The sequence below is a fragment of the Dama dama genome, chromosome 12, assembly GCF_033118175.1.
Source record: "Dama dama isolate Ldn47 chromosome 12, ASM3311817v1, whole genome shotgun sequence".
Taxonomy (NCBI): Eukaryota; Metazoa; Chordata; class Mammalia; order Artiodactyla; family Cervidae; genus Dama; species Dama dama.
The window spans coordinates 458,664-481,242 of NC_083692.1; the positions used below are offsets into that span (position 1 = coordinate 458,664).

At 40.5% G+C, this 22,579-nt stretch overlaps 2 protein-coding genes across 3 annotated transcripts in view; both read left to right on the forward strand.

Moving 5' to 3' along the window:
• Positions 1-22,579, forward strand: part of LOC133065907 (histone-lysine N-methyltransferase PRDM9-like) — a 389,343-nt gene that overhangs the window by 119,746 nt on the left and 247,018 nt on the right. The gene's annotated exons all lie outside the window — the stretch shown is intronic.
• LOC133065905 (stAR-related lipid transfer protein 4-like) lies at positions 761-21,255 on the forward strand. 2 transcript variants are annotated; one of them, XM_061156383.1, is made up of 8 exons: positions 761-883; positions 6,122-6,247; positions 8,548-8,661; positions 9,616-9,665; positions 14,768-14,894; positions 15,657-15,771; positions 16,668-16,840; positions 20,575-21,255. In XM_061156383.1, the coding sequence occupies exons 3-8, from the start codon at positions 8,557-8,559 to the stop codon at positions 20,602-20,604; spliced, it is 600 nt and encodes a 199-aa protein (XP_061012366.1). In that variant the 5' UTR covers positions 761-883; positions 6,122-6,247; positions 8,548-8,556; the 3' UTR covers positions 20,605-21,255. The 2 variants fall into 2 exon arrangements, with proteins under 2 accessions (XP_061012366.1, XP_061012365.1); XM_061156382.1 differs by having other exon boundaries at positions 16,668-21,255.

Sequence of the window (22,579 nt, forward strand, 5' to 3'; positions counted from 1 at the left end):
GGACAAGTAATCACCAAGCCATTATTCCTTCTACATATGAACAATCAGGTAAAGTTTTTTAAAAATTGCCCATAGTAACTATCAGGTGGTGTTAGGTGAATTTTTCAGGACGCTAAATAAACATTTTATGAAATATTACTTTCTCCTTTGAATCTAAAATGACTAATAGTGTAGCACTGCATTCCTTCCTTCTCCTGGCTCTCAAACCACACATCGCACAGTAAATGTAATCTGCAAACGCCCTGTCAGATGGGTGACCCATCTTCTAACACAGGAAACCCGGCGCGCTTTGGGAGGCCGCCGCAGCCGCCCGCTAGCCCGCCCCCGAAGTCCGCACTGAGAAGGGCCCGCTCGCACGGCGGCGGTGCCGAGTTCCGGGAGCCGAGAGCCCCCACGCTTCCCACCCGCGCATATTCCGTCTGTCTCTGACGCGGCCCGAGCGGCCGCGCGGCCCTGGACCTCCGCGGGCACCCGGCCCTCAGAGCCCTCTCAGGCCTCTGCACTCTCCGGCCCCGCGGATTCGCGGCCACGCGCAACCCGCCCGCAGGCGCTCAGAAGCAGGCCACCCGGTCTGGGCCCTGCCCGCGGGGGCCGGGCTAGCGCCGGCTCACACCGCGCGCGAAGTCGGCCCACCAGCGGCCACCAACCCGCAGGCGGCGCGCTGCCGTCCGCCAATCCCAGCTGACGCGCGTCGGCAGGCCGGCTTCTGTCCCGGAACCCTAACCCTAACCCCGGAAGACTTACGGCCTTCCAACAGGCGGCTGCGGTCCGCGCCGGGCGCCCATCGGCCGCGGGGGCTTCGGCGGGCGGGGCCGCAGGGAGCGGTGCGCGTCGGCTCCGGGCGCCTGGTAGCGTCTTGGTCCGCGGAGCGCCCGGAGGAGCGGTGAGTGGCGGGGGCGAGGCGGGGGCTGAGGGGCGGCGGGGCGTCCTCCCTTTGCTGTCCCGGCCAGAGTCTCGGGAAGGCGGGCTGCGTCCGCGGGGACGCCCTGGAGGGACCGGGGCCTGCACCCGCTCTGCCCGCTTCCCGGCGCTCGGGCGCCGGCAGGCACCTCCTCGTGTGTTAGATGCGGGGCGGCGGCGAGCGCCCCAGGGCCGGGGGAGGCTCTCTGAGGGCGCCCCTGCGGCGGACAGCGCTCCCGCGCCCCCGCGGTGCACGGACGACGAAAGGTGCGCGCCTTCACGCCAGGTGTCGGCGGAGACACCAAGAGGCAGTGTTTTCCGAGTGCTCACTGTGTTCCAAATTCGGTCCTAAAAATATTAACTCGGAATTCCTCAGTAAATTAATGCTGCTGCTGTCCCCAAATTGCAATTAGGAAAGATTACCTGACATTTTTTAGGTTCGAGAGCCTAGACAAAATACAGCAAATTCAACATGATGTCACATTTTTAATGTAGAGACTCTTCCAGCCTGTGATCAGCTTCCAGTGTTGTACAAAATAGCCCTTTAATCTCTGAAGGCAGAGGTCGTGGGTTGGAATTCCGGCTGCATCACTTATTGGCTGTGTGATCTTGGGCAAGAGACAATCTCCGTATTGATAATTTCACTTTCTGTAAAATATAGATAATAGTAGGATAGGCTCTTAAGGTTATTTATGAGGACTAAATGAAAGAATACAATTTAAAGTGGCCAGAAAGACTGATCATGTAGTACATGATCAATAAATGTTAGTCATTTTTTTTTTTTTAAATAAAAGTATTAGGAGCTTGAATATTACTTGGACTCAAAGCTGTGACATTGTTAGCATTTAATATTAAGTTTTGTACAAGTCTCATTGATGTTGTAAACTGTGTCCTAAAATAAGCGAAGTGAAAGTCGCTCAGTCCTGTCCGAGTCTTTGGGACCGCATGGACTATACAGTCCACGGAATTCTCCAGGGCAGAATACTGGAGTGAGAAGCCTTTCCTTTCTCCAGGGGATCTTCCCAACCCAGGATCAAACCAGGTCTCCTGCATTGCAGGCGGATTCTTTACCTGCTGAGCCACAAGGGAAGCCCAAAAATACTGGAGTGGGTAGGCTGTCCCTTCTCCAGTGGATCTTCCTGACTCAGGAATCAAACCCAGGCCTCCTGCACTGCAGGTGGATTCTTTACCAAATGAGCTGTGAAAGTGAAAAGTGAAAGTCCCTCAGTCATGTCCAGCTTTTTGCAACCATGGAATTATCCAGGCCAGAATACTGGAGTGGGTAGCCTTTCTTTTCTACAGGGCATCTTCCCAACCCAGGGATCGAACCCAGGTCTTCCACACTGCAGGCAGATTCTTTACCAGCTGAGCCACAAGGGAAGCCCCTAAAATAAGCCAAAAGGAACACTGAATCAGAGGTGTATCCATCACATTGCAGGAGGCTTCCTTCCCTGTTGCAGTCTTGCTATAACCAGTCTCAAAAACGAGAAACTGCTGTACTTGACTAATTGGAAAAACTAAATTACTAATTCAGAATTGATCAGAAATTAAGCATATGCTGAAATTTTTATGTTAGGTAGAAAAATATAATTTACAAGGCCTTGGTTTGTACAACTTGGGGGAAATTTATGGAATGTTAAATTTAAGCTGTTCACGTAAATGAAACCCACATCAATCAGGTAATGGAAGGTAAAGCAATTCTGATATGAACTTCTTTAATAAGTCAGTTCTGACTTAATCATACTACATAAGTACAAACAGATTTTTATGGCATTTACTTTTTATTAAAGGTTAAAATGTTTATTATATTCCATATATAATTGAAACCTATGGCCATTTCACTGACATTTGACAAAAATTGAAATTGTATTGGTCAAAGACTGATGCTGATAGATGGCCTCAAGAAAATGTTTAACTTGTGAAGGTTGCCCACTCTACGATGGGAGCACTGTCTACACTAGTGACCACTTTAAAAACGTAAATATGGAAAACATGAACAAGAAGATTGGTAGCTCAAATGGTAAAGACTGACTGAAATGAAGGAGACCTGGGTTGGATCCCTGGGTCTGGAAGACCCCCTGGAGTAGGAAATGGCAACTCATACTCCAGTATTCTTGCCTGGAGAATTCCATTGACAGAGGAGCCTGGTAGGCTACAGTCCATGGGGTCACAAGAGTCAGATACAACAGCAGCTAACAGAAGGAAAAAAATATAGACAGACACTACTTAGCACTTGGCTGAAGCTGAAACTCCAATACTTTGGCCACCTGATATGAAGAACTGACTCATTTGAAAAGACCCTGATGCTGGGAAAGATTGAAGGCAGGAGGAGAAGGGGACCACAGAGGATGAGATGGTTGGATGGCATCACCCACTTGATGGACGTGAGTTTGCACAAGCTCTGGGAGTTGGTGATGGGCAGGGAGGCCTGGTGTGCTATAGTCCATGAGGTAACAAAGAGTCGGACATGACTGAGCAGCTGAGCTGAACTGGTTATAAACAACTGTCAAGAGTATATAACCTTTTATATGGAGCTGTTAGATTCTGGTACAGTTGTGGTTTCTGTTTTCTCTGATGTATAACAGGTGGAGTTTGAGTTTATTATAAGGTCAAGTAAGGTTAGTAAGAGGGAATTCAGAATGGTATTCAAAACATTTCCTGACATTCTCCACAGGCAGAGATTGGAATAGGGCATATTATGGGTTTTCTTTTCAATTAATGTGAATGTCCTCTTATGTTAGGAAAGCCTCAAGACCTTGATAAGCCCAGTGTTGTTCCCCCACCCCCACCCCCACCCCACCTTGGTCCATGAGAGATGCTCTGTTTTGCCTGTCCACACACAAATATCAGTTTAGAAAGTAACTGTTACTCCCTTTTGGACTTAATCTTGATGAAGGAAATCCATGCAAGAGTTAACTGCCTGGGTAAATACTTCATGAGACTAGAAGAGAGATTTCCAAATTTATACTAAAACTTTCTTTTCTTCCTTTTCTACCTCCTACTTGGCCACACCTAAAGAGGCCCGTTAACAGGAGTTTTTCACATTAAGGGGGAGCTGATGTAGTCTTAAGGGGGTATCCTGGAGAGACGAGTAGAAATTAGACAGTGGGCTTGGAAACTGACCCATAAGCCACATTAAGGAATGTGAACTTTATATTATCCAGAAGGAGTGAACAATAACTAACGTAAACACTGTAAAAATTCAGATTCTCATCTTTATAGGTAGTTTTTTTATTGCTTACTTTTTGTGTGCTAGATTTGCATAAATACAGTATGGTTTATGCTAACAGTAGCTTTCCACTTCACCTTTGATTTCTATCAAAGAGTTTTGAAAATACATTTATCTGCCAGACACAGAAATCTGGTAGGTGACCCTTGTATTTAAAGAATATTGTTTAATCAGCATGATCCCAGTAATAGATAAGTTAAATTTCCTTTGTAAGTCCTCTCAAGAACTTGTGTTTGTTTATAACATATGCTTTAATAAGGTCATCGTACTGGCTGTCAAGTTGGCAGTCTCTTGAGTGGAAAGAGGATCTATTCCTTACTCACAGACTTTTTGAATGAGCTCATCCACTTTTAGTCTTTGGTTAGGATCTATAATTATTAAATATTTTGCACATTTTCATAGATCCTAAGTTTTATGTTATTGAATTTTCTGTTTATACTTTTCCATGTTTCTGAAGGGATGAGCTGTGCTTAGTCGCTTGGTCGTGTCCGACTCTTTGAGGCCCCGTGGACTGTAGCCCGCCAGGCTGCTCTGCCCATGGGGCTTCTTCAGGCCAGAATACTGGAGTGGGTAGCCTTTCCCTTCTCCAGGGGATCTTCCCAACCCAGGGACTGAACCCAGGTCTCCCACATTGCAGGTGGATTCTTTACCCACTGAGCCACCACGGAAGCCCTCTGAAGGTATATGCCACTCCAAAATAGGCCACTTCAAAAAAAAGGTTACTTTGAGCTGAAGGCAATTAAGAAGCAGCAAAGACAGAAAAAACTATTTTTCCCTCCACTATCTGCCTAAAAGTAGGACATAAATTTCCTTTTGTGAAGGTCTGACTTCTCTCCTATACCAGGAGAATAACTGCTATCATTGGAGACAGAAATTTGGGACTGAGATGGTCTACACAGTCAAACTTTACTAAAATAGCCTTTATCTTTTATTATTCTTCCTCATATATTTATTTTTGCCATAATTTACCACCCCTAGAAGCTCAAACCTCCTTTCCCTTGTCTTGTCATTTTTCCACAGTTTATCACCCTTTTTTAAAATGGTGTATAAACTCCACATGTAATTGCTTCTCTTTGCACATAGAAATTAAATATTGACATCAAGTACATTTTGTTTGCATGTTTTTCTGTTTATCTTTTGTCAGTTTAATTTGCAGATCTCAGGATAGATCATCAGAGAATAGAGGAGAAGCTTTTTTTCCTTTCCTGAACTTCTGTATCATTTTCGTGTTTTATCATGTTTAACGGCTTTTATGCTCTGGTTTGTGCTGTTTAAATGTTGCCTATAGCACTGATTTATTTTTGTCACTTTAGTTTTCAGATTAATGGTTGTCACTCCGGACTGCATAACAGAATGATCAGTGAGGCTTTTTAAAGGACCTAGTTTTCTGGGGCCTGTTCCAGAACAGATCCACTGAATCAGACTGTCTGGCTGTGGTCCATGAAATCTAATATCCAAAATCAGTGTCACAGAAAACCAGAGGCAGGCACACATTAAAGCAGTAAAGGCAAATCTTACTCAGTGACTATTGCAATAGTGGGAAAGAAACCTTGGGATGGAACTAGGCTTCATTCTGAATACAACAAGGGCAAATGGGGGTGGATAGCCAGGGAGCAAGGCGGGTGTCAGTGAATGAAAAATTACTAAGGGGTGTTGCCCTAAAGCAACTTGACAGGGTTCTTGCTAAAGGCAGGCTGGGGTGATAAGATTGAAGGTGGGATAAGGAGGTTCGAGGGTAGGGGATTTCATTAAACTGACCCAACAGGCCTCTTGCGGACACTGGACTATGGGGTCCAAGGACAAGCCCAGGAGCTGGCTGTGTGCTGCCCAGTCGTGTCTGACTCTTTGCAACCCTGCGGACTGTAGTCGCCAGGCTTCTCAGTCCATGGGATTCTCCGGTCAAGAAAACTGGAGGGGTTGCCATGCCCTCCTCCAGGTGATCTTCCTGACCCAGGGATCAAACCTGCATCTCTTATATCTCCTGCATTGCAGGTGGATTCTTTACTGCTGAGCCACCAGCTTCCTAAGGGCTAGGCCTCGTCACAAAGAGGACTCAGAGGAGCCTGACCAAGGAGAGAGTCTTTGTCAACATCAACAACTACTGCAAATTATAGCAAGGTAATTCTGATGTGTGCACCTGTGGTGAGAACTGCATCCTTATTCCCACAGAGGTGTGAGCCTTGATATTTCATTTAGGTCTTTTCTTTATCTCCTTTCTAGCAGTAACTTTGTGATTTGTAAATGGATAGCTTTCTCCAAAGCCTTTTCTTCCTTAGCCTTTTACTGGAGTGTACCATGGCACCAAAAGGAGAGAAGTTAAGAACAAATAATTCATGTTCTGAAGCAAATACACTTCAATAAATATTAAGGGCCTGCTGTGTTCTAGTTGGTGGGGATATAGCAGTTAAAAAGCAGACATGGGACCACCCCTCTTATTAGTAAGGGACATGGTAGTCAAAGAGTAGAGTATAGTGTGTAGGTGTTCAGTCGTGTCTGATTCTTTGTGACCCCATGGTCACATGCCAGGCTCCTCTGTCCATGGGATTTCCCAGGCAAGAATACTAGAGTGGGTTGCACTTCCTTCTCCAGGGGATCTTCCCGACACAGGGATCGAACTCAGGTCTCTTGTGTCTCCTGCATTGGCAGGTGGATTCTTTACCACTGAGCCACCTGGGAAACCCAGAATATAGTATATCAGTAAATAAACAAGTTAGTTTCACATAGTGATACACTATGCAGAAAATAAAAGAAGGGTATTATAGTGATTTGGGGAATGTTGTGTCAAGGACAGGAGGTTTAAACTGAAATTGTTACTACAGGCTGTTACTAGTCATGCTTAGGTTTGGGATCTAGTAATCCAGGCAGAGAAGTAATGGAGAGTACAAAGGCCCAGAGTCAGCAACGAGCTGGACTTATCTAAGGGACAGGAAGAAAGAGGGGAGCATTGTAGGCAGTGGTGTGTGGTGAACCTCCTGATATCTATGGGGGTGATTCTAAGGCTCTTAATCTTGAGCAGCTGGCTCAATTGTCATTTTAATAGTAAAATTGTTAAGACAAGTAAGACTGAGGCAAGTTGAAGGAAGCCTAGAGAATCAAGAGATGCCGATTAGGCATGAAGCTGTAAATAGGCTTTTGGAGCTGGGACTTTGCATCTGTGTGTGTGTGTGTGTGTGTGTGTGTGTCTGTCTGTCTGTCTGTCTTTCCCCCTCCCTTCCTCTTCTTTCTGCTTGGTCCTTTCCACACGGCGGCCTCAGGGTAACCGCGTTCCTTGTGTGCTGCTTGTTGACCAGAGGCTGCTGAGTGATCATCCTCAGAGACACCCAGATACTGTGTGGCCTTCTCTAACCTAGCTGCGGAAGCCATGCAGCGTCACAGACTCATCAGAGAATCTGCAGCAATGTTCTAAAATGATTACGTTATAGAATCCCTCATATTATTTTCTTTCAAGTTTAGTTATCATTTCCCTTTCAAAGTATTGCTGAACGATAGCTTATCTTTGCAACTATTAATCATAAAATGCATTCCTCTTTATATAGTTAAATTATTGCCTTATAACTATAAACCACTTATTTATGCTGTACTGGTAGCTCAGAGGTCTTCATATCACCTCTTGTGTTACATAGATACCTCACTGAATCGTGTGACACTTCATCAAGTAAAATATTGAAGTCAGTAAAATTCTTGAGGCTTTTGAAATTCTTTAGAGGTCTCTAGGCCTATCTCCCCCCCGCCCCCCCTCACCAGCCCTATCCTTAAAGGATGTAAGAGATTTCCGATTGTGGTTGTCATTTATTTGCTAGAATGAGTGCTATATCTGTTGGATGGTAAAATGAAAATTTTCAATTGCTAAAACTCTAAGGACTTTTAAAAGAGTTTATGCCTTGTGTGTTATTTTTGTATTTTGGAAAGAACAGTTTTTTTTTTTTTAAGTTTTTAATTTATTCCTTTTGGTTCAATTCTATTAGAAAGGGAAATAGGATTGTATCTTCTTTATATGAGGCTTTTAATAACACAAGATCTGTGATTCTTGTCCCTTTGTGTTCCACATCCTGGAAGCTTTGAGGAAAGAGCCATGCACAAGGATTCTGATTACTGACTTGGGGTGGGGTCCAGGTGTAGGTATCTCTACAGCTCCCGCAGGGTTTTTTTGTTTTTTTTTTTTTAATTTATTTTTGTTAGTTGGAGGCTAATTACTTTACAGTATTGTAGTGGGTTTTGTCATACATTGACATGAATCAGCCATGGATTTACATGTGTTCCCCATCCCAATCCCCCCTTCCACCTCCCTCTCCACCCGATTCCTCTGGGTCTTCCCAGTGCACCAGGCCTGAGCATGACATCAGATTTGAGACCTCTCCCCCTCATCTGCTGGATCTAACTCTGGTATTTGCTGATGATAATCTTAGTCTCTGTAACAGGAAAAACAAATGGAAGCCCTGCCTGATGTGGCTGTTTTGGCGACTCGACTTAAAAACACTCTTATCCAGTACCACAACCTTGAAGATGAAAAGTGGCGAGTTGCTAAGAAGACGGTAAATTAAATTATTTGTGTTTGGGATGTATCTTCTGATGAACTGCTGGGTGACTTTCAAAATGGTATGGAAAAATATGGACCACACTTCAGATGAATGTGCAGGGTAGATGAATGTGTCAGCACAACTGGTGGTTTAAGAGCTCACAGAGGAGGAACAGCAGTCCCGCACCACTGCGATTAGTTCTTCAGATAAAGGCACAAGAAGAGACTCATGGCAACAAGACTGTAAAGAGCAGCCTCTCAGGTCAATAAATAAAACGTGTCATCATTAATTGAAGAAAGTATAGTAATTGATAGTTTGAAATCATTTCAGATATTTTAACAAGCCTGCGAGGAAGGTCCATTAATGTTCTTTTTTTCACCAATATGACTTACCCAAACCGTCACATAGTTGGGTGTTGACAGAGCCAACCCTAGAAACCAGGACTCTTCCAGTTAAGTGCTTTAGTTATTCTGATATTCAGAATTTCTTAAGAGATGATCTGGAAAAAAATTTCGGGACTGATTCAGAGTAGTACTGTCATAATAGATGTGAACTGCTTGATTTTAAAAAGATACATGAGCAGATTCAGAATTAAATATTTAAGATTCCTATTATCTTAGACTAAATTCTTCAGTAATGGTAAATAGATGAGATTGTAATTATGCAAATACTGGCCAATGAGAGTGCCATCACCAGATCTTAGTGTTTGGGTGTCTTGTCTTTAAGCTACTGAAAAACCTTTTTCTAAAGGTCTGTAATTTAAGTAAGATGTGTAGTACTTTAGGATACAGAAAATATTCAGATATGGATTATTTGATGGTATGAGTGACTTGTATGTATTTCTTTGAATGTTTACTTATGTTTTATTTTCATGCAAAAGCTAATGCTGTAGATGTTATGAAATTGTCAGTTTTATATCCAGGTTGCCACCTATGTAATTATCACTATACACTGTTTTTATTTTTATAGAAAGATGTAACAATTTGGAGGAAACCTTCAGAAGAATTTAATGGATATCTGTAAGTAATTCTTGTAGTTTTACATAGCTCTTAAGATACTGTTAAACTTCAAATGTATATACACATATACTCATGATCACTAAATGATCATTGCCAGTAAAGTTTGGTTTTTTTCTTTTAAGATTTTAAACTTTCTGAGAAGAAAATCATGTTATGCATTCAAAGCTTTTAAAATGTCTGTGTCCCTGGTGAATAGAGTTGGTGGTTTTGGGAATCATTAATGATGGTATAGCTGGTAAAATCTTGATTTCTTACTGTGGTATATAAGATACTTCTAATATTCCTTCTGCATTTATTCAGTACTGTAGCATATTTTGCTCTCAGAATTTTCTTGAAGAAATCATTGGAAATTAATAATTATTTAAGTACTTGTCTCTTCTGTCACATTACTTAAAAAATTAAAAATTATAAACAACCTGAATAATCAATAGTTGAGGAATGATTTAATTATAAACTGTGCTATTTTACAATCTTTAGAAACCATATTTTCAGATATTATTTAAAAACATAAAAAATGCTAAATGAAAAGTGAATAAAGCAGAGTACTAAACTGTAGCACAGTCATAGGTTGACTTTAACTATATTTTTATATTAAAATGTTTTTATTTAACACAAAAATATGTACCTCTAGATGGCAGTTTTATGTGTGATTTTTGCTTATTTATTTTTTGCATATAGTAGAGTGTGAATTATGTCTTTATCCAGTAAAAAAAAATGCTGTTTTTTAAAGCCAGTGCAAATAGGTGCCTTGTGTAATTGGAGTGGGATATTCATATTCTGGGGGCTTGGCACTTTTTAAAATGAAACTATTGACTACACTTTCTATATACAGAATGTTTTGAAGTGTATTACCAAAGATAGCATTTCAAGGAAGGTAAGTTGTACAGTATTTCTGAGAAGGACAGGGACACTAGAGTTAAGCACATTGTTAAGCAAGTGTGGACATTAATTCTTTAGATCAGTAATTTGCAGCTGGGGCTGAAAAAGTTTAAAAGTGCCTGAGGGCACTGTGCTCAGTGATAAAAAACCTCACAGAAGAGCTAATACCTGGGCTGAGTCAGAAAGAACAGACAGGTGTTTATTATGGAATGAGGACAGATTCTTATTCCAGGCAGAGAGAACTGCACTTACCACATTAACACAGATGGCTTCCGGGTAGATGGGAAACACTAAGAGAGTGTGTTTACAGAATTTAGGTTCCCCTGGTGTCTCAGACAGTAAAGAATCTGCCTGCAATGCAGGAGACTTGGGTGTGATCCCTGGGTCAGGAAGATCTCCTGGAGAAGAGAATGGCAACCCACTCCTGTATTCTTGACTGGAGAACTCCATGGACAGAGGAGCCTGGTGGGCTACAGTCCACGGATCACAAAGAGTCGAACACGACTGGGCGACTGACTTTTTTTTACAGAAGTTCAGGTTGTGTTTATGTAGTTAGAACATAAAGAATGGGAGTGAGGAGAGCACGTCTGAGTGACTTTTGGATTCAAAACCAAAGAGTTCGGTTTTGTATTTATCCTCTGCTCAACCCAACCCTCCCAGGTTCTCAGAAGATTTTGCATTTATTATGGTAACAGTTGTGAGAGACAGAAATAAGCATGGGAAGTTTAGAGAAGAACTTGTATCCTGGGAGACCATGGCTGGCTTCTTAAAGTGTCCCTATGATTGTATACAAAGTTTTGTGACAGTGTGTGCATTCCTGGGAAGAGATCTGTGGCTTCTTTCAGATTCTTAAGAGTTATATGATCAGAAGAGCTAGAAACTGACGCAGTATTGAGTTGGACACAGAGTTCCCAAATGAAGGATACAGCAGAGGAGCTGAAAAGGACAAATGAACTTGAAAGAGATTTGATGGTGATGGTGGTGTAACGATGACAGTGGTGATGATAACTAATATCTGTTGAAACCCACATATTGTTCTGTGCACTTGATGTTTAGAAAGTCATCTTCATAAAACATGGTGACTTTCTAGTTCTGACTGTTGGAATGGGGTTAAGAGAAAAAGAAGTGTTGAAGTTGAATCTCATTTCTAATTTGGGTGCCTGAATTAAATTGTATTACCCACCCCTACCCTCTACCCTCATCCCAAGTTAAAGAGCCTAGGCAGAAGAGCAGATTTAGGACGGGGGATAATATAAGCTTGAGCTTGAGATATCTGCAAACTGATTTCATGCAAAGATGGGCTCCACAAAGGACAGAAATGGTAGGGATCTAACAGACGCAGAAGATAGTAAGAAGAGGTGGCAAGAATACAGAGAAGAACTGTACAAAAAAGATCTTCACGACCCAGATAATCACGATGGTATGATCACTCACCTAGAGCCAGACATCCTGGAATGTGAACTCAAGTGGGCCTTAGGAAGCATCACTATGAACAAAGCTAGTCGAGGTGATGGAATTCCAGTTGAGCTATTTCAAATCCTGAAAGATGATGCTGTGAAAGTGTTGCAGCAATATGCCAGCAAATTTGGAAAACTCAGCAGTGGCCACAGGACTGGAAAAGGTCAGTTTTCATTTCAGTCCCAAAGAAATGCAATCCCGAAGAATGCTCAAACTACTGCACAGTTGCACTCATCTCACACACTAGTAATGTAATGCTTAAAATTCTCCAAGCCAGGCTTCAGCAATGTGTGAACCGTGAACTTCTAGATCTTCAAGCTGGTTTTAGAAAAGGCAGAGGAACCAGAGATTAAATTGCCAACATCTGCTGGATCATCAAAAAAGCAAGAGAGTTCCAGAGAAACGTCTTTTTCTGCTTTATTGACTATGCCAAAGCCTTTGACATATTGTGTGGATCACAATAAGCTGTGGAAAATTCTGAAAGAGATTTGAGAAATCTTGAGAAATCTGTATGCAGGTCAGGAAGCAACAGTTAGAACTGGACATGGACCAACAGACTGGTTCCAAATAGGAAAAGGAGTACATCAGGGCTGTATATTATCACCCTGCTTATTTAACTTATATGCAGAGTACATCATGAGAAACACTGGGCTGGAGGAAGCACAAGCTGGAATCAAGATTGCTGGGAGAAATATCAATAACCTCAGATACACAGATGACACCACCCTTACGGCAGAAAGTGAAGAACAACTAAAGAGCCTCTTGATGAAAGTTTAAGAGGAGAGTGAAAAAGTTGGCTTAAAGCTGAACATTCAGAAAACTAAGATCATCGCATCTGGTCCCATCACTTCATGCCAAATAGATGGGGAGACAGGGGAAACAGTGGCTGACTTTATTTTGGGGGGCTCCAAAATCACTGCAGATTGTGATTGCAGCCATGAAATTAAAAGACGCTTACTCCTTGGAAGGAAAGTTATGACCAACCTAGACAGCATATTAAAAAGCAGAGACATTACATTGTCCACAAAGGTCCATCTAGTCAAGGCTATGGTTTTTCCAGTGGTCATGTATGGATGTGAGAGTTAGACTATAAAGAAAGCTGAGTGCTGAAGAATTGATGCTTTTGAACTGTGGCATTGGGGAAGACTCTTGAGAGTCCCTTGGACTGCAAGGAGATCCAACCAGTCCATCCTAAAGGAGATCAGTCCTGGGTGTTCATTGGAAGGACTGATATTGAAGCTGAAACTCCAATACTTCGGCCACCTGATGCAAAGAGCTGACTCATTGGAAAAGACCCTGATGCTGGGAAAGATTGGGGGCAGGAGGAGAAGGGGATGACAGAGGATGAGATGGTTGGATGGCATCACTGACTCGATGGACATGAGTTTGAATAAACTCGGGGAGTTGGTGATGGACAGGGAGGCCTGGCGTGCTGCGTGCGGTCCATGGGGTCGCAAAGCGTCGGACACGACCAAGCGACTGCACTGAACTGAACCGTGTGTCTTCTATAATAAGGATGTGCTGTGCTGTCCTAAGTCACTCAGTCATGTCCAACTCTTTGCAACCTTATGGACTGTAGCCCGCCAGTCTCCTCAGTCCGTGGGATTCTCCTGGCAAGAACACTGGAATGGGTTGCTGTGCCCTGCCCTAGGGGATCTTCCCGACCCAGGGATCAAACCTTGATCTCTAAAGTCTCCTGCATTGGGTGACAGGCTCTTTACCACTAGTACCACCTGTTACGGGCTTCCCTGGTGGCTCAGATGGTAAGGAATCTGTCTGCAGTGTAGGAGACCCAGGTTCAATCCCTGGGTCGGGAAGATGCCCTGGAGAAGGAAATGGCAATCCACTCCAGTATTCTTGCCTGGATAATCCCGTGGACAGAGGAGCCTGGCAGGCTACAGTCCTTAGGGTCACAAAGAGTCAGACACAGCTGAGCAGCTAAGAAGCAGCATCTAAATATATATGTGTTACATTTATATTCTTCCAGTCTGTGACTAGTTTTTAAAGAAATTACTTATTTTGTCATTTGTGGTATGCAAGTTTTAATCATCTTGTTATTTCTGTTTTATGTATTCAAATAATCTTCCTGTATCCTGAGGTTACAAAGATCGTAACTTACATAATTTTCTCAAAGTTTAAAAATTTTACCTTTTATATGGTGGTATTTAGTCTATCTGGAATTGTCTTGACTGATGTGAAGCAAGAACTCAGACTTATTTGCTCTGTTAGGATAACTATTGAATCCATACACCATTTATGAAATAGTACCTCTCTTTCCTACTGATATGGAATGCCACCTTTGAAATATGTTAAGTTCTGCTATTATTCATGAGTCAATCCTGGGCGTTCTATTCCTGGATGACCTATTTTTCTATTCCTAATAACAAGTTTTTGAAAGTCAGGCTAAAATATGCATATGCTAGTACCATGTTAGAGCATATCTGAGAAGAGAACCGCCTTGAACATAATGGAGCATTACGGTGTTCTGCAGGCTGTTCTTGGCTACTCCATAACATGAAGGTACTTAGTGTGTTCATGATAATGCAGAAGATAGCCGTCAGGTCTCCTGTTAGATCTGAGGGCCTTTTGGAGTACATTTTGATGAAATAATTGATAGAACCTAATTTATCAGACAGGTTGTAAGGATTTACTCTTTTCAAAAAATCTTCACTGAATTTTGCTTTTTTTGACGTGAACTCTGAGCTATGAGAGCATGCTGAAATGTTTCATCCCAGTAGCATTTGACTGTAATATTTTTTCTCCAGTTTCAAAGCCCAAGGTGTGATAGACGATGTTGTCAACAGTCTAATAGACCACATACGCCCAGGCCCCTGTCGCTTGGATTGGGACAGCTTAATGACCTCTTTGGATATTTTGGAGCACTTTGAAGAGGTATTTCTTTTGAAACGTTACTTCGGATTGTGTGTGTGTGTGTCGTGTGTGAGACTGTGCACGAGAGTGCTCAAGTGCATGTGAATGTGTATACACACTTGTATTCACTATTATATTCATTGCTCTGAGACTAAGTAGTCATGGCAAAGATCTCTAACCACTGTTAGTCAGAACTGAGTTTGTTTTTTGAAATAGCTTTATCCTTTCTGCTTAAGAAAATTATGTCTTTAATTGTAGAACTTTGAGGTTCTGAAATCTAAAATTCTGAAAATAGCACCATCACATTCAGTTTTCTAGATAATAGTATGCAGGTTTTCCATTAATATTAAGCCAGACTCAAAGATAAAAATGGCACCTTTGGTATTAAAGAATTATGTAACCAGAGTGGCTTTTTCTGTTTTATTAATTCATTTCTTGCCATGTTTATTTTAATCAAAGTATTTGTGGATTTTATCTTACACATCTACAGTCTACACTGCCTGCTTCCACTTATCATATAGGATATGAGGTGACTGTTTCGAAAGACAGATTTGGATTCCGGGTAACTTACCTCTGTACTTTGATTGTATACCCTGCACATGTTCATATAGAACAGTGAGATATAGAATAGATTGCTAAATCTGTCAGAATCACTGTAAGGAATGTTGTTAGTAATCATTATAACACATTTTAAGTGAGTGTTAATGTTTCACTACAGGTTAACTTACGTGAGTCTGTGTCTGTGTTTTCTGTAGGACTAACAGCTGTTTCCTATTCTTTCAGAATTGCTGTGTGATGCGTTACACAACTGCGGGTCAGCTTTGGAATATAATCTCCCCAAGAGAGTTTGTTGACTTCTCCTATACTGTGGGCTATAAAGAAGGGCTTTTATCCTGTGGTAAATGTCTCAAAACCTCTTACTTTCTCTCAGTTTGTTTTAACTTTTGAGTTTTCTAGGCTGGATATTTCTTTCTACACAAGATATATTTTCAACCGTCATGGTTGTTTTATAATCAGTAAGCTTGGTTTGCAAATGCTAAACCTTAGGGATGAAAGCAATGATACCAAGAAGGGTTTGCAGTCTTTCTGATGAGTGTTTGTTCCCCATTACATAGTATCCTTCATGTCACAGCTAACGAATATGGGTCACATGACTACCTCTAAGAAATGGGTCTCGTCAGTGGATTTCCTTCCTTCTAAGTCGCTCTCAAGAAATAGCTTCTTGGTCATATACGCTAAAAAAATATGCTTGGCATGTGCTAGAATATTTTTCCTTCCTTGATCTGTGTAGTCGTTTTCTTTTCAAAATTAAGAATACTGTTAGAAGGCTCATGCTTTTGAAAATGTATCTGTAGGTAAATTAACGTTTTGTATGTACAGTGTATGTTTGCGTTGGCAGCTTTGGGTACCCGTCTCCCTGTGTGCTCTTAGTCGTCAGAGCCGGGTTGCCCCCAGCCTGTGGAGCAAGGGCGGCACCGCAGGTTTGATTCTTGGTACCTGGGCCCCACCACGGCAGGGAGGCTCATGTTCTCCAGGGAGTTACCGAGATGACATGCCGCTTATTCTGAAGGGGTTAGAACTTTCCCTAGTACACATCTCCCAGGCTCTGTCAGAGTTCTACTTGGTAATTAACTTTTTCATTCTTCCACAGTCACTCTTGGGGCTTAATTTTTATCTACATGGATAAGAATGTTTAAATAAGCAATCTGATAATACTTTTAATGAGAGTTTTAGATTGATACCAGTCATTGCTATTAATAATGTTATTATTATTTTTTTTTAATTGCCTTGTAGGGATAAGTCTTGACTGGAGTGAAAAGAGATCTGAATTTGTTCGTGGCTATAACCATCCCTGTGGTTGGTTTTGTGTTCCTCTTAAAGAGAGTCCAAGCCGGAGTCTTTTGACAGGCTGTATTCAGACGGATCTGCGTGGAATGATTCCCCAGTCTGCAGTAGATACAGCTATGGCAAGCACTTTAATCAACCTCTGTGGTGATTTACAAAGAGCCCTAAAAAAGGCATAATATGTTTTAACTTAGAGTAGTAGTATATTCCCTGAATCAACTCCATCTCTTAGTTGCATGGCTCATAAAAAAATCATCCTTCCCTCTCTTCTGCATAGCCTGTAGAAAATTTTGAGATGTGTTTGGTTTATTTTATTCAGCAAGTAAATAGCTGGCTAGAGTGAGCATCTCAGTTCTCCTGAGCAGTTATTTGCACATTGTTTGGAATGGTAGTGTGTCTAGGGATGGAGAGGATGACAGGAATTCACCAAGAAGTAGATACAGGTCTTTGACATAAACCCTCAAGGAATTGAATAGTGCCTCAGTAGGAATATTCTGGCTGCTTAGAAATTAGAGAAAGCCAAGCTTCTTGCTGGTAGGCTAAAATCACCTGTTTTAGAGCTTTATAAACATTCTATAAAAGTTTTAACTTTGGGGGAAGTTAAATATTAATGTTTTACTCTATGTATGCTCTATGAGTTTAACAATATCTTGGACTAAAGAAAAATTACTTTTCTCTATACTTCCTAAAGATGAACTTCACTATTGAACTACTTTAAATATTGAAAATATCAGAAATAAGAATAGGTATCCTAATACAATGCAATTCAGTTTTGATACCTAGATAACAGTATTTTGTAGATATCTTTAAAAATATATTTGTATCTTTAGGTGCTTTTATTTTGGGAGTCTTAAAAGCCTTTATGCATGAATAAGACAATGTAAAAAACTGCCAGATATGTGCTGGGATAGCACAGTGATTGAGCAGTATTCTGCGTTGTGTGAAATGGGTGGTGATATCCAGTACTAAACAATAGAGAATCATCTTTTTAGAAAGTTAGATTTGACGAATGTTTTGTACCTGTTTGAGTTTTAAATGTGTCACTCAACTCATAAATTACTCACTGTGTCATACACATTCACAGTTGTGATGTAATTTCAGTCTGGAACTATAACAAATGCATTCCTGGATTTATACGAATGCCTGGATAGTCATTTTATAGCTGGAATGGACTGTAATGCGTCCCTTGATTCTGTGGCTGCGTTAAATGGACATTCCTGAATGATTTTAACATTCCACATGCCTCTTTGGCATTTGCACTGTCTGCCTGGTTTACATATAAGTTGAAAACTTGAGGGAACTCAGTGTGTCTGTGCAAATTTTTATATTTATATTTCTGTATACGCACACATCTTGAAATCCATTTCAGTAGTCAATGTGAGTTATTTATGTGTTGTTATCATTTTTCCCACTGTTTCATTTTCTCTTCTTTCTTTCTGGGTTAATGTGGGATAAAGCGAGCTCTGAGAATAATATTTACTGGATAGACCTCAAAGTGGGCCCCCTCATGGCTCAGACGGTAAAGAATCTGCCTGAAATGCAGGAGACCTGGCTCAGTCCCTGGGTCAGGAAGGTCCCCTGGAGAAGGAAATGGCAACCCCACTCCAGTACTCTTGCCTGGAGAATCCCATGGACAGAGGAGTCTGATGGGCTATTATAGTTCATGGGGTTGCAAAGAGTGATATGACTGAACGACACTTTTGCTTTAGACCACGAGAAGCACAAAAACACATTATGGTTCAACTGCATGAAGGCATGATCTGTATTTTACTTTCCTGTGTTTTCCTGACTGTTAAATAAAGCATAACTCATAGTTCTTCAGACCCATTTGAAAATAGAAAAAGTAGAGCTGATTTATTTTTATTTTTTTGCTATTGGAGATAATGTTCAAAACAAAAGGTGGCAGTACCATTATATCCATACTGAATAATCTCACAAATTTTAGATTAAAAATAATTTGTTTCAAGGTCTGATAGAAGCAATGCAAAAAATGATCTTATATTCTTAACTTGAAATTTATTAATCACCAATGTTTTTCCAGATTGACTACCCAAATTTTTGAGTTGTTGATTCCTCTGCTACTTCTTTTTCTTGCAATAAGGAAAGAGAACTGAGCAGTTTAACTTTCAGCTTCCCTTAGAAATTGTTAAATGTTAATTTTGACTTAATCTATTGTCTTTTATTTGGTTTTAATTGTGTAGAGTAGGGGGTTCCTCATACTCCAGTGTTCTGTCTAGCATGGCAAAATACCAGCAGGTGTCCAATTATGGGGTGCCCAGATTGGGTAAGGTTGCAGCAGATGTGTATTACTATGAGGGCTATCATTGCCTAAGCTGGGGACTGCTGAAGGCAAATAAGCTGTCCACTCGCAGCTTCTCTGTGTTCTCTTGGTTTTTATAACTTATACCTCCAGCTAGTGATTCCATAATCCACTCTTGAATGAGGATCCTTGCAGGTAACAGAACCCTCATGGAAAAATTTATTCAAATATTGAGCCATCTGATGGACTGAAGGATCATATTTGAATTACGTGCAATTTACATACAGCTTCTGGATGGCACTTCTAGACGTGTAGCTATTACCACAGTCCAGTTTTAGAACATTTCTATCATTCAAAAGATCTCTTTTACCTGTTTGTTGAATCATATATAAACAGAGTTTAGCATAGTTGTTAGAATACAGATGATGATGAAAAAGAGCAGGTTTTGTTTGGTCTTGTACTCAAGAGTAGAGGTGTATTTGATTCCAAGCTCAAGAGCCTTGTGATCATAAGTTACATATGTCAAATACCATAATGATATGAAATTTAACAGTGTGGGTTGGGATTAATATTAACACATGTAATAGAATCTGCTGTTTCTGTAGCAGTGCCATAGAATAGAGAAATAATGTGAGCCATAATTGTAGATGTAATTTACATTTTTCTAGCAGCTACATGAAAAAATTAAAAGAATCAGTGGAAGTTAATTTTAATAGTATAGTTCATTTCACTCAGCATATCCAAAATATTGTAATTTCAACATGTAATCATTATAAAAGTCTTTTAAGATAGCTTACATTCTTTTGTACTAATTTTTTGGTTTCTGTTGTGTATTTTACTAATTTGGGCTAGCCACATGTCAAGTTAATTTTAATAACCTAATACACAGTTCTGTATTAATCTACATATTAATTTGTCTTTCTATAAGACATAGTAGAGAATTTCATAGAATCACTCTCTTAAGTACAAAATCTTTTGTGGTCTCTGAAGCCTTCAGTGCTTGCTAAAAGTGAACTTCTTAACTTTAGAAATAAATCAGTTAGAAATAAATATTAATTGTCAATAAAATGAAAATGATAGCCCAAAACATTTCCCTTTAAAGATAACAAACTTTTCATAGGGCTGTTGATGAAATGAAAGAATACAATCTGCCTTGTAGTAATGTGGTTGACTCTTTTCTCTAGCTTATAGCTAGTTTGTGTTAGAAACACGTGTATGTAGGAGATATTTGGCATAGTACTGTTTTCAGTACATGATACCTATTTTTTTCAGGAAGTTAGTTTCATACAAGAAGATAATTTATCATAAGTGATACTTTGCATGAAATGTTAATTTGTATTGTTAATCTTTGGTTAATCATTGAAGTTTAACAGAGTACTCAGCAATAATAATTATGAGAATTTAGTGTTCTGCAGTTATGTGTAATATAAACTGCTAGCTGCTAAAGACAGATTGTTCATGTTAAAATTCTCTTCATTTTGTTGTTCACTGAGGTTGGATGTATTTGAAACTGTAAATTTCTATATGTAAAAATATATCCCAATAAAAAGAGGCCTTTCTTTTCTCTCCTCCTCTCTTTTTCCTTCCTAACTGAAGGACATTTTATCAACACTCAGGTTGAATTAAATTAATATCTCAAGCTAAAAACTCTGTAACTGAGGCTGCCTCTGGAGAAGACAGGAGACATTGCACAATGCAGAACTCCTAACGTCTGTTGAGCTTTTACGTGTGAGTGACCCCCTTCGATGTAGATAAACGCTTTACCTGTTTACTTTAAGAACACGCTGCCTCATTTGAATCAGTTGTTAAAATCCAGTTTCTTTTAATTAAGTGGATACTGTGGACATCACAACCCTGTGCATAAATTAACAGAATCCAGGGAAGCTAGGAGACTTGACCTAGACCCTGTGTTATATAATTACTCATCCAGTCTGTCTCCTATACCTTTCTTCTTCAACTTTCAGAAGGAGGGGATGGTAGGATCGGGGCTTAGAAGAGACATTAGATTAATCCCAGAGCACAGGAAATTGAAATAATATATTTATTATTTTGTTGTTTCCAAAGATTTTACATGTATGGTTAAATAAAAATTCATTCCTTGGAATTCAATAAAAGCTGTATACCATATATAGATTTTATTTTTAAGAAGTTTGTATTTCTTTTATGAGCCAATATGTAAAACTGGAACCTTTGTTAAACTAATAAGAACATGTATTAATATAATATAATTTATTAAATTTCTATGAAATATATCAATAAAATTTCTACACACTCTTATATTGATTGTTGATACTTAGTTGCTTTAACCTTATTTGAATTTAAAGTATGTAATTTAGCTTCTTGAATTCTTACAAAAGAAAATTACCAGCTGGAAAATTAAGATTAATAATGCACATGCTAACCCTGCCAATGTCATATAATATTAGTCACAATGCTGCTGAATTTTGATTTGCTGTTACATAGCAAAGGTGATGATATATTCTGCTGTTACTACAGTAACATATAGGTAAGGCTTATTGTACATGTTTTTAAATAATTGTATTAACTTGATTAGCGGTTGTGATGATTTCATTTGGAGTTGAAAAAAGCTGGAAGTGACTACAAAGGAACTAGTGATCTATATTGTAAGAAAGTAGTTATGAATGCTGTGAGAAATAGGCAATAGAAAATGTGACTGTTAAGTGGTTTAAACAAAGAGTCAGTAATTCCCTGGCAGTCTAGCAGTGGTTAGACTGTACTGTCCTTTCTGAGGGTGCAGGTTTAATCCCTGGTTGAGGAACTGAAAGCCACTCAGTTGTGTCGACTCTGCGACCTCATGGGCTGTACAGTCCATGGAATTCTCCAGGCCAGAATACTGGAATGCATAGTCTTTCCCTTCTCCAGGGGATCTTCCCAACCCAGGAATTGAACCCAGGTCTACCCATATTGCAGGTGGATTCTTCACCAGCTGAGCCACAAGGGAAGCCCAAGAATACTGGAGTGGGTAGCTTATCCCTTCTCCAGCAGATCTTCCCCACCCAGGAATCAAATTGTCTCCTACATTGCAGGCAGATTTTTTACCAACTGAGCCATCAGGGAAGCCCAAGATCCAGTAAGACAGAAGTCATGGCCAAAAAAAAAAAACCGAATAGGGAGTTGTTTTCCTCATTTAATGAGGTCTGGATATGGGTAATTATTAGTGTTTATCATCAGCTCAAGGATGTCTGGGCCAGTGTTTCTGCAGTTTGCATCTTTCCCTCAGATATGATAAAGTGACCAACTAGCCCTGGACATTACACGTGGATCAGGTAAGGAAGGAATGGGGAAGGCATGGCACTGGTCATGTGGCTCTTATCAGGAAAGCAAAAGCTTTTCCAGAGCCTCCAGTAGCTTTTCTTTGTAGTGGTCTGGGTCACGTGACTACCCCTCGCTGGGAAGGGGAGGATTTCCAGTCTCTTGGAGGGAGTGTTGGTAATGACTCTGGCCAGTCATAGCATCTCCATGGTCCACCTCTGGAAATTGTATCAAGTTCCTTTGAACGTCAATGGGAAAGTGATAGACACACAAAGTAGAAATGAAAATTCCCAAGTGGGCATTCGCTCTGTCGTGAAACATTCACTGG